Source organism: Haliotis cracherodii, unplaced genomic scaffold (genome assembly GCF_022045235.1).
Source record: "Haliotis cracherodii isolate W230 unplaced genomic scaffold, xgHalCrac1.p SCAF_3, whole genome shotgun sequence".
Taxonomy (NCBI): Eukaryota; Metazoa; Mollusca; class Gastropoda; order Lepetellida; family Haliotidae; genus Haliotis; species Haliotis cracherodii.
The window spans coordinates 50,146,897-50,159,059 of record NW_027266286.1 but is presented as its reverse complement, the minus strand read 5'-3'; the positions used below and the strand labels follow the sequence as shown (position 1 = coordinate 50,159,059).

General features: G+C 36.3%; 1 protein-coding gene across 1 annotated transcript in view; it reads left to right on the top strand.

The window, feature by feature from the left end:
• Positions 1 to 12,163, top strand: part of LOC139473601 (E3 ubiquitin-protein ligase rnf213-alpha-like) — a 208,576-nt gene that overhangs the window by 164,591 nt on the left and 31,822 nt on the right. The window contains exons 59-67 of the mRNA XM_071256274.1: positions 3,118 to 3,721; positions 4,835 to 4,982; positions 5,983 to 6,326; positions 6,591 to 6,754; positions 7,553 to 7,777; positions 9,777 to 9,973; positions 10,563 to 10,662; positions 10,948 to 11,048; positions 11,404 to 11,589. Coding sequence (XP_071112375.1) covers positions 3,118 to 3,721; positions 4,835 to 4,982; positions 5,983 to 6,326; positions 6,591 to 6,754; positions 7,553 to 7,777; positions 9,777 to 9,973; positions 10,563 to 10,662; positions 10,948 to 11,048; positions 11,404 to 11,589 — 2,069 coding nt within the window. The remainder of the gene's footprint in view (positions 1 to 3,117; positions 3,722 to 4,834; positions 4,983 to 5,982; positions 6,327 to 6,590; positions 6,755 to 7,552; positions 7,778 to 9,776; positions 9,974 to 10,562; positions 10,663 to 10,947; positions 11,049 to 11,403; positions 11,590 to 12,163) is intronic.

Sequence of the window (12,163 nt, the reverse complement as noted above, 5' to 3'; positions counted from 1 at the left end):
ACGGTATATTTCATATATGGACGGTGTACCCTTATGTCTATATTTTCTCCGTGCACAGTTTCTTTATGTGGCTAGTATAGTTGCCACAGCAGTTATTTTGAAAAACATTATTATGGCCACTGCTCGGACATTCCTACTTAACATGTATTGTAATAATGCCCTTTTATTATTCGTTTGTTTCCGGAGCATAACTCAGAAACTGATATGTTATATCAGACTTTGCATGTGTATCAATCACATGCTGAACTGAAAATATTTTTGGCTTTTTCTTTTTTGGGTTGTAGTGTTCATTTCTGGATCATATATTCATAATCTTTTTCACATATTATCCATGAAACTTTATAACCATATTAACAGTACTTAAATGCTATTTTTGATTTTCTACAAAAAGATCTATGCAGGGTAGTCTGAGAACTGTTACCATAATTACCTAATCGAGATGTATAACACTTGACAAAGGAACTTATACAAGATATATGCTGAATTGTGAAAAAAAAACACAAACCACGATTTACAAGTTGCACCTAAACCAGCCTTTATGTGGGTTTAATAATTTTTTTAGTGCTTGCAATTAGACCATTCACAAAAGGTTCTGGTGAACTTGTCAAGACTGGCTCCTGTCATGTCATGTTGTTCTGGATCTACCCTCCCTTTCTCCATTATATTCACTACTATGTGAACAAACAAAATTCTGATGTTCCCCATGGTGAGGGATAATGATAACACTGTTTTCTTGTTTGTTTCTTAACATGCTAAACAGGATATTCTAGGATTTATGTACATTTTATATTCTTACATTGACTTACATCTAATGTTGGACATCATACAACTATTGTTCCAATTAGTCAGTTTCATTGATGCATGTTTTGGTTTAGTTTCAAATCAAGCAAATGATCATTTATATTTTATTGTCCACCGCCGCGAGAAAGCGCGAAGCGGGGGATATAGTATTCACGACCGTCCGTTTGACGTCCGTCCGTACGTCCCACCTGTTTGTTGCCACGATATCTCAAGAACTAAACACTGGATTGTCTTCATATTTGGAACGATGGTGTATATACAGACTCCGCAGACACCAGTCGGTTTTGGTGACCTTGACCCCATTTTCAAGGTCACAGCAGGCAAATCTGCTTATGGAGTTGGAAAATGGTGTTGCCACGATATCTCAAGAACTTATCTCTGGATTGTCTTCATATTTGGAACTATGGTGTATATACAGACTCTGCAGACACCAGTCGGTTTTGGTGACCCTGACCCCATTTTCAAGGTCACAGCAGGCAAATCTGCTTTTGGAGTTGGAAAACGGTGTTGCCGCAATATCTCAAGAACTAAACACTGGATTGTCTTCATATTTGGAACTATGGTGTATATACAGACTCCGCAGACACCAGTCGGTTTTGGTGACCCTGACCTCATTTTCAAGGTCACAGCAGGCAAATCTGCTTTTGGAGTTGGAAAACGGTGTTGCCGCGATATCTCAAGAACTAAACACTGGATTGTTTTCATATTTGGAACTATGGTGTATATAGTATATACAGACTCCGCAGACGCCAGTCGGTTTTGGTGACCTTGACCCCATTTTCAAGGTCACAGCAGGCAAATCTGCTTTTGGAGTTGGAAAACGGTGTTGCCGCGATATCTCAAGAACTAAACACTGGATTGTTTTCATATTTGGAACTATGGTGTATATAGTATATACAGACTCCGCAGACGCCAGTCGGTTTTGGTGACCTTTACCCCATTTTCAAGGTCACAGCAGGCAAATCTGCTTTTGGAGTTGGAAAATGGTGTTGCCACGATATCTCAAGAACTAAACACTGGATTGTTTTCATATTTGGAAATATGGTGTATATACAGACTCTGCAGACACCAGTCGTTTTTGGTGACCTTGACCCCATTTTCAAGGTCACAGCAGGCAAATCTGCTTTTGGAGTTGGAAAACGGTGTTGCCGCGATATCTCAAGAACTAATCACTGGATTGTCTTCATATTTGGTACTATGGTGTATATACAGGCGGGGGACATTTCGTCACTTTGTGACAAATACTTGTTGTAAATATTCTTTTATGGTATGTTCCAATTATATTTTAACTTCTTTGAGAGGCATTTAGACCAATTATATCACTTCATATAAAAATAATTTGTCAAGGGTAATAAAATTTAGTAGCTATTTCAAGTTTTCCTTGTAGCCGTGTTTGTGTTGCAGAGTATAGTAAAATAATATTATACACATTTTGCATATTATTCATTAGTCTTTGCAAGAAGGTTACAGACAAAGAATGCTCAATTCCATATGTTTGGTTCTCATTCATTTACCGGTAACTGATATTTGATCACTTTTTCAAATCTATAACAATGTTCAAATTTTATACAAATCCCAACACTATATCATACCTGATCACCTCATTTATCCCCTGTGAAGACCTGGATTAGAATCGGTCTTCAGCTACCCATGCTTGTCATAAGAGGCGGCTAATGGGATTGGGATTTCTTGCTGAATGCCATTGTAACCCAATTTCATAGACTGATGCTCATATGTCAATCACTGGATTGTCTAGTCCAGACCTAATTATTTACAGACAGGCATAATATGGCTGAAATATTGCTGAATGCAACAAACAAACCTCATTTATGCCCCTTTGGAATTTTTCTGACATGACTGGGGGTGACATTGAAGATCACTCAGTATAAACTAGGTACCACACATCTAAATATGACACCTGGATGACAAAAACAGAGCATTTTTCAATCAATGAAGATCAATTGACTCCTGTCATGTCATGGCTGCATCAGGTGTGAAATTCACTGTGAAAAAAAAATCCTACACTCATCACACTATTTGTAAACAATTTCAATTTGAAAGTATTTGCAGTATGGTAAGGAGACTTCATATTTGTTACACTACAGAAATTGGGAACTGGAAAGGTTTTAGCTACAGTGCCAAAGTATTATTTTACTTCTCTATTACAGGCTATTGAAGCATGCAAGATTTCTACTTAACTATTCATATTGTGATTAAACTGTACTTTAGGTGTTCCAGAACAGTATTGTCAGTTACACATATATCTGTAGTACAGGCAAGTGGCCCAAATACTTGAATAAACTTGATTAATTACAGGCTGGGAAGTGGCAGTCATTACATCTAGATGAACTACGACAATCAACACAAGACATGCCTTCAATAAATGAATTACATCAATTCTCACCAGCATCCATTTTTGAGGGACTGAGTAGCAATATGCCACCCACGAGTGTTCAGCCATCGGAGCAGAGAATTCCGCCCATGGACCTGCTGTGGGATGAACCTCAACCAGATGCAGAAAATTTGAATATTCAGGCGGTCAGCCAGGAACATCAAGAAGTAAAGTCAATGTCATTGGAGCATAAAAATAGTCTGTACCAAGGACAAGAGGCTGAGGGAACTCATGGAGACTTGTTAGGATTTGATTCATTGCAGAATGTCAGGAATCAGAGACTTGAAATGTCAGATATAGATCAGCTGGAAGTAGGTGAAAACCAGAGACGTGATACAGTTGGAATTGAAGACATTGCACTGGAAATAGATGAAAGGAAAATTGCCGTTGCTCCCTACTTCCAAAAACTGCTCTTGCCCTGCATCCAGTCTGCTGCTGCTCTCATCAGGGATGAAGAACTGGACACCAAACGCTCCACCAAGAGGATTGAGATACTCCTGAAGCTATTGGACAACACAGATGATGAAGGTCAGCTTTTCATATTTAGAGTCAGTGTTAGATAATGACATTCACTTTTCTTTTTCCGTTATTGAATTTTTTGTTTGTTGTTTAATGCCGCACTCAGCCTGTTATTGAAATGTTCTCCTATTTACAGTCCTGCAATTAAGATATATCCTATTTATCGTGTCTTAAAAGTGATGTTGATAGAAGGAAATCAGGAATAATTAGTCCAGAGATGTATGAAATAAACATACATGTTTGATTTTCAGGCATTATTCACTGAGGAGATAAGTTACAGTATTTTTAATTTAGAAGGTTAGAACATAGGTTCGATACATGAAAATTTCATTTGAAATACAAAATATTTTTTTACAGGTTTCAAATCTTCATTTAAAACCTCTGATTTCAATACATAGTACATCTATCTCCATACCAAAGTGATCTATCATAAGCGGGAATGATGAATGATGTGACTTTGCTTGAATCTGATATCTTCAATGGGTTGAATGGTCAAATTCAAGGATCAATCATGATTTTTTTTCCGATTATGTTTGCTTTTTATGTACTTCAACCATGATGTTCCACATAATACCTAACATATGCATGATACAAATTTGAAACTGGGATGTTAATGACCCTGGTTACATACTCATTTGTTGTTCCATGTTTTCTTTATGAAATGTATGGTTACTCATACTTAAAATACTCTGGAATCCATGACACAGTTTTTTGTATTTTCAATTTTGTTATGTTTTTGTTTTTATTTGGTATAGGTCTAAAGTTTGTCATGTTGCCTCAGACTAATACAACCTGCACGACACCAGTATATTGGACGAAGGACCTTTACCAAGGCCAATAAGAAACAACCATACAATAATTTTTTTATTAATCAACACCCCTACCCTGAAGAAGTTGGAGTTTGATATTCTTTTTAACAATAAAGTAATATAGAACAGTGATCTGTCACACTGTTATGATGACAAAGAATGTCAACTTGCTCAAATGCCATAGTGGCCGCCCACCAATCCTGTATAGGCTTTCTAGCCTACGGCATGGTGCAGGTCAATCTTGGCATATTTCATGGACAGTTGATAAATAATAGAGAAATATTTCCTGCAGACATTATGCTCCTGTTTTCAGATGCCAGATTGTTCATGACTGGGTTGTCGAAACTTATCATCAGCCTTTTGAAGGAAAAAGAAACATTCCACAGCAGGTTTTTACCCTCCAACTGGCTTTCTAAAGGAGCAGCGAAACAAGAACATGTCAGACAAGCAGGTACTTTCAGGTATGTTTTCAAAAATGGCACCTCTGTAATAAAAGAACAATTATCCAGTTATTGTCTTTCAAAATATAACATCACTTGGTATAGTTGTGGTTAGTTTTGGGGCTCAATACAAATGCTCCATTTTCAGCAATATTTAATATTTTTGCTTTGTTGTGACCTTTGCATTTTGACCATGCTCCTGAATTCTCTTAATGCATTTCCTTGCACTGTAAACATGACCTCCTCAGAAACTGGTGCCTCTTGATGATTTTGGATTTTAATTTGTTATATTTGTTTATGTTTTCATGATGATAAGTTGACTTAACTGAAAATGAGGGAAGTGCTCATTTCTGGTGCAGAACTCCAAACCGTTGAGTATTTCTGGATGAAACTTACTATACAGATCAGTCTGTTGGTGAACTGGTGCCATTTGATGATTTAGGATTTTGAAAAATACTGAAACAGCACGATTTTTTCCTTCAGGGAACTGAAGGTATCCCATGGCAATGAACCAAAAGTGGGATATAATTAGCCAAACTCTATTTCCGAATTGAACCAGAACGGGGGAATATGTCATCTCTTAAATTTTACAATGTTACATATCCAGGGGGGTACAGTGCCCATTACTTCAAAATGTACTGAAATTTGGTTAGAGACACAACACATTTTTAGATTTGACACCATCAGTCTGTCTGTTCATCCTAACAAGATGTTGTTTCCAGAGCAGATCTTGAAAACTGTACAATATTTCTTCACCAAACTTGGCATACACATAGGTCTAGCGGTGAACTGGTGCCTTTTGATAGTTTGGGACTTTGGAAAAAAATTATTTTTGAGTTTCCATGGAGACAATATATATATATATATATGATTATATGTATAAGTATATATACATTATATGACTAGATGAAGTATTTACAAGTATATGCTATTGCGGGGGATATTGATGACTTTGTCCTCTTGTTCTGTTTTGTTAATTTAAACAATTCTAAGTGAGTGCTTTGACTTTTTCTGTTATCAGACGTGCTGCAATGCAGTACCTGGAAAATCAGATCATACCAATTTTGGCGGGAGTTGTGGCATTCCTGGACACCAATAGAAACCTTGACTTGTGTGTATCAGAGGTAGCTCCATGGAAGAAAAGACTTTGGCTTGCTTTGCTTGACAATACCAAAGTATGTCATTACCAGTGTAAAGACATCATTGCCCCAGAGAACCAACACCACCAGGGTGAGGTTGTGCCCCATCATTTAGGAGTCAGCAAACAGGTTTTCACTGTGCAGATGCCATTTTTCTGGCTTCTCTTTCAAGACATAAGAAATGCCATTGCAGAGACAGAGGATACAGGGAGATCAATGGATGAAGGTAGATCAATCTTTCGTTTCGGGAAAGTAATATTGGTCATATTTTTACGTGACTTAATTTACATTTTTCATGGTAGCCTGATTTGCACTTAACTCAAAGTAGGTGACAGACATGTCCTTTAGTGAAATGTTTGCCTAGACTAATGGATATGCTTCAAAGAGATAGCTTAAACATATGTGTCGTACATGACCCTTTTCCACATGTATGACAAATTTTGCAGAAACATGTAAGTTGAAATAATTCTAATTTCTCTTGTTATTTTAGATTCAACTGAGATATTGATCTGCGTAGATGACATCATAAGCAAAACTGCTTTTGGGGAAGTGCTGTCATCAGTTATTGGAGAAGAGGACAAAACTTCTGTGTTCAAAGCTTATCTCGGAGATTTTGTACATACAATCTACTCTGGGAGAATGGATGTGTCGGAGGTAGGGATGTTCATTGTGTTCATTAGCATCATTGTTTATTTTCTGCCATACCTGTTTCCTGATAAACTGGCCTCTATTAATTATGAGATAAATATTCTGTGTTTGCAATGTAAAAGCTATTTAACCTGTAGATATAACTGCACAAATTTAAAATTGTACACACAGCTTATTGTGACATGAAATATGTCAGATCACAGTTGGATATAGTAAAGCGCCCAATTCGAAGATCTTTTTTGTTCCCAAACTTGAAAAAAAATTTCAGTCAAATTCTATCGTATATTCTGTCCAACATCCATTGCCAGAATATAATTTGAATATTCTGGTAACCGCAACTGTCTGTCCAATTATTTCAAACTGACAATGATTGAGAAAGAAGTTTTTTTCTATAAACACATGTCTATTAGCTATTGAAGTGATACAGACATCAAATCAGCTGTTTCAACTAGAGATGGTAAATGTGATTTGAAACCTCTAATTGACCAATCAGAATCTAAAATTGTCTAAATTCATTGTAGAATGCTATATCATCAAACCACAAATTTGGTTCATATTAGGACAAAATCTTTAATCATCACGTTATCGTGTCTGGTGCTTTTCCCTTTTGTGAGAATCCAATAACTTCAAAATGTATTGCAGAGAACCTAAATCAACATTTACACATGTAAAAATGAAGCTAATAACAGTTTTGAAGCTTTTAAAATTGTTGGCATTGAATGTAAAATGATATTACCAGTTGAGCTTCAGTTTCATGGGTGTTGGTCTATGCATGTATTATTCAAGCATATTTATTATTCCTAGATACTCTGTAGTGCCCTAGAGAATGCAGCAAGGCAGACAGACAGAGACTTGTGCAACCTAGGTGTGATACAGGCTATTATCTACATCCACGTTATCCACTCCGCTGCCAAAGAGAGGCTTCAGCTCTTCCTGGAGGTGGTCCAGATCTGGCCGGAAGTTGTGACAGCTGTCACTGACTTGAAGGAGAGAGTAGGAGGAAACCCACTGCTCACAGACAACGAGATGGTAGGAGTTTATTTGTTGATTGTTTAATGCTTTTTATTCCTGCTATATATCATGGTGGGCTGTAAATAAATATGTCTGGACCATATACACAAGTTATATTGATATTATGAGCAATGTACCATGCTGTTTGGATACATGCATTAACATACAATCAATCAAGTCACTGACTAGCCAATCCAGTTGGTCACTTCTTTCGACAGGCATAGATTTCTGGACACCAATTCTACACCAGAATGTTTAAGGAGCTGTAAATGCTAAAACAGATAGTCAACTTGTATTTGCGTTTTGTGTGAAAAACTGAAAAGGTTTATAACTCATAGACATACATCATTTTCAATTTTGATGACAGTACTTACTTCAAATGCCAGTACAATAGAGTTATTCATTTTGAAGAGCTTAACCTGAGTCAAAATGTCAGTTCTGTTGAGTTATTCATTTTTGCATGTGCATCTCTGTAACACAAATGGAAGGCAATAAATTCATGAAAACCTACCTTTGAAACATTGCAAAATTATAATAACAACACCAAGGGTTTTTGTAAAATCAGTTTAGTATGTATAACTATCTATCATGTATAAAGTTAATGAGGGGCAAATGTCATAATAAATACATTCCTTGCAGAGAAAATTGATAGCATCAAGACAATAACATGCACATAGCTTAATAATGAACTTATTTATAAGCATTCATGGTCTGAAAAGGTTTCTCTTCACTTAAATTTACCACTCAAACTGTACACATGTATTTCTGTGATGTTTCTGTGAAGTTCTGCTGGTTGAATTTAACTGAATCTTGGCATTCAGCTGGTATTCCTGATCTATGAAGATTCAAGTGGGATCAATGTGTAGCCCAAACCAGTTTGGCATCTCTGTTGTTATTCCCTCCTTTTCTTAGCCCTTGGTTTAAAACTGCTTACTTAGTCTGCAGGTGATATTAATCCATGGGCAACAGTGGTCTTTTAATCTGGTTCTTGGCTGTAGATGTAGGCCAACAAGAATACTGGGATGAAGTTCTTCAAGCTAGAGTCAGTAGATGTCATTAGGACATTATTTGATAAGGTTGGTTTGTCAATTTTGATCACACCAATGAGATTAATCACACAAAAGGTTACAGTTACAAGGGATATAATTAAATTTTGACCTGCTTCCTGAATCAATCATGTTGTTAATTCAAAAGTGGTTCTTTTATCATCACATTAAGCAATATTACAGCTATAATATGGCAATGGCATATAAATAATAGAGTTTAGGCTAGACGATCCAGTGATTGATATTGTGAGCAACAATCCACACTGTTGGGTCATGATGACATGCAACCGACCAGTCACTAAGCTTGACCAATCAGTCCATTTGGTCTTCTTATGACCACCACAGGTTGCTCAGGACCTATGCTTGTCTTTTCTCATATTTTGGACAAAAGTGGTATTCAGAGTGGTTCCTTTATCCTGCCTTGTCCATGAAGTTGTACATAATGTAAGAAGTTAAGTGCATATGGGAAAAGATATTTTGTTTCGTACACATTGTTGGCAAAGGGAATGATGCACTATGCATCTCCAAATAGATGGCTAAGGAGATGTGTGACACCTTGGTGAATCTGAGAAGATGACATCACAATTCATGTATTTCAAGTCTTTAAATTTCCTAATGGTTGATGTCACCATGTAAATGATGATACTGTAAGGTTTTGTCAGAATTTGATTGCTGTCACTGCTGTCATATAAAATTGTACAGGTGGAGGGGTGTGAAAAGTTGTTACGTAAAATGGGGGGCGTCAGCAAAATATAATACAGTCTCGGCCCCACTCCTACCCCCAATCCCCCAACACCACATACACATGCACCAGTCCCAAAGCATGATCCTTGGACCCGGGTATCGTCATTGTTGTCCTATTCACTGAACAATATTGGCAGCTACATTGTCAGTTTGGTCATTTAAGGCTCCCTTGTCTCATGCTGCTTGTAGACATTGTTATTGGTAATGTCATTTTTTCTGTTCTTCAGACTTTGGATGTTCTGAGTATTGTCCTTCTCATGGAGCAGCTTGAACCAAAGAAGGAGGAACTAAACACTGATGCAGGTCGAGCTGCCTGGATGGATCGTGTCAAAACATATCTGCCTGTGATAGCGAGAATCCTCAACACTACTAACACAGAGCTTGCACATGGCAATGTGTGTCTCAGAGCAATGGATCAAGTCAGGTATTATTGCCAAAATGGATATATTTCTTTTAGATTACTGCAATAGCACTATGTTCACTGCCATAGCTATGTTTAGGTTTCATCATTGGTCCTTATTTTGGATGTGTTTAAAAATTATTTAACTTTGTAATGCTGTTTGGTTTGGAAGTCAGAAAGTTTTATGAGACAGCCTTTTTAGTTAAAGGTGTGTCATCTGTAAAATGTGATCTGCACAATGTTCACACCTGTACCCTATCTTCTTTATACTATAAAAAGCAATAACATAAATTTGAGTTATATTTATTTTACCTATAACTGAAAAATGTGTTTGTTTCCTTTAGGGGGGATATCTAGCACGATAATACCACTAAGATGTGATCATAACATTAAAATATACTTTTTGTTTGGCTTTTTTTGTAAGAGAAAAAACAAACAAATTATGTACAATTTTTATTTTCTACTACTCAGGGATTAATACACAGCCATTTAATATGAAAAAATCTTGTAGCAGTATGTCTGAAGGTCTTCTGCCATATTGCTTTTAGATCGCTCAATGGTACATTTATCTACTTGGAATACAATTCTTTAGTGCAACATTGTGTTGTTTCAGATGTGGATGGATGCGGGTAATGGCCATCAAAATGTTTTTGGAGAGTTTCTCAAGCAACAAGAAAGTTCACCTGGAAACGCGATGCATGCCCCTCTGGACAGTAAGACATGTCCCTCACTTCATATGAGCATGAGATTTATTTAAATTCTCTCATTAAGCATTTCAGTTACAGTTATAGAAAGTTTTTCACAAAACAAACAATGATCCTTCCTCCTATCAGGGGGACCATCTACCAACTGTTAACAAATTTACGCAGCCCTGTGTCTTGAAAACAGTCTTTGAAACAGTAAACAAAAAGGATGCAATTAACAAAATTGAAGATTTTCTCCCAGGTAATTAGTCTACCTGTTTTCAGACTAAACTGTGATAACATTGTTCATTTCAGATGCTCACTGAAAATACTGACTTCAAGAAAATTGAATCACTAAAAAAGATTGAGCTGTTCCTGAGAAGTGTTAACAAAAATGTTGTCAAAAAACTATCTGGGTAAGTACTTTAAAGTCATCAATGCTTTTATTGCATTTTGAAGAAGAACTTTTTAAAATAAAATTAATATTTTATTATATTTTCTAGCTACGTTATTTTGTCTACATTCCACTGATGCTTTCATAAGGCCCAGCTTTAGCAATCCTTGTCATAAAACGTGTAGGTTCTTAAACAATTTTGACCACAAAATCAGACATGATTGAAAAATTGAGATCAATTCAAATCTGAAAGAATGTCTTGTTAAAACATTTTTCAAGTCGGGTAGAGAAATTTAACATCTTTATTCCTTTAAGGTAATAAAGTGTTACACAATTTTCAGAAAGTGTTTACACATTCAGTTAATTAATGTTTTCAGAAAAATAGGTTCTTGCAGTCATTGTGAAACAGAGTTTGAAGCACCACCAGTAGAGCTTCCCTGCAAGGACAACATCTGCCTCCGATGCTACAATGAAACCCAAATTACAAGAGATCTGAGGTGTCCTAAATGTCATAATGCTTTCCTGGAAACCTTCACGCCAGGCAGTGGACCTTCACAACAGGTGTAAGTGACTTTTCCTGATAATTCAAATGCCAAAGTTATAATGACATATTATGTTAAGGAGACCATACAAGAAACTGTCGGTTTGTGAATGAAAATTGCTAAATTGCATGTATGTTAAATATCTTAAAACACATCCCTCCTTTAGACTTAGACAAGACATTCTTTTGTGGAAAATAAACCAGTAATCTTTGTAGTCTGTATTTATACAGTGTAAGCTGCAGTTGCATGATGCCTGTGAAATGCAGTGATGATCATGATGTATGTGTGACAAGCTCTGTCGTGTGTTGAACTTTACAATGCATGGTACAGTGCCTTGACTACATGTATTTAATAAAGTCCTTAAACTAGCGTGTACGTTTCTTGTACATGCTGATGAGGGTAAAAGTAAATATACAGCCCTGAACAAGGATATATATGTTTCTCTTTTTATAGTTTTTCTCATCAAAGGGTTATCTAATTACATTAAAATGAACGTTGTTATAGGTAATATAATGTAAGACAACATTTATACATATTATTTTCTAAGCTTTTAAGGATTATACAAATATTTCAAAATAGTTCATTTCACAATGTT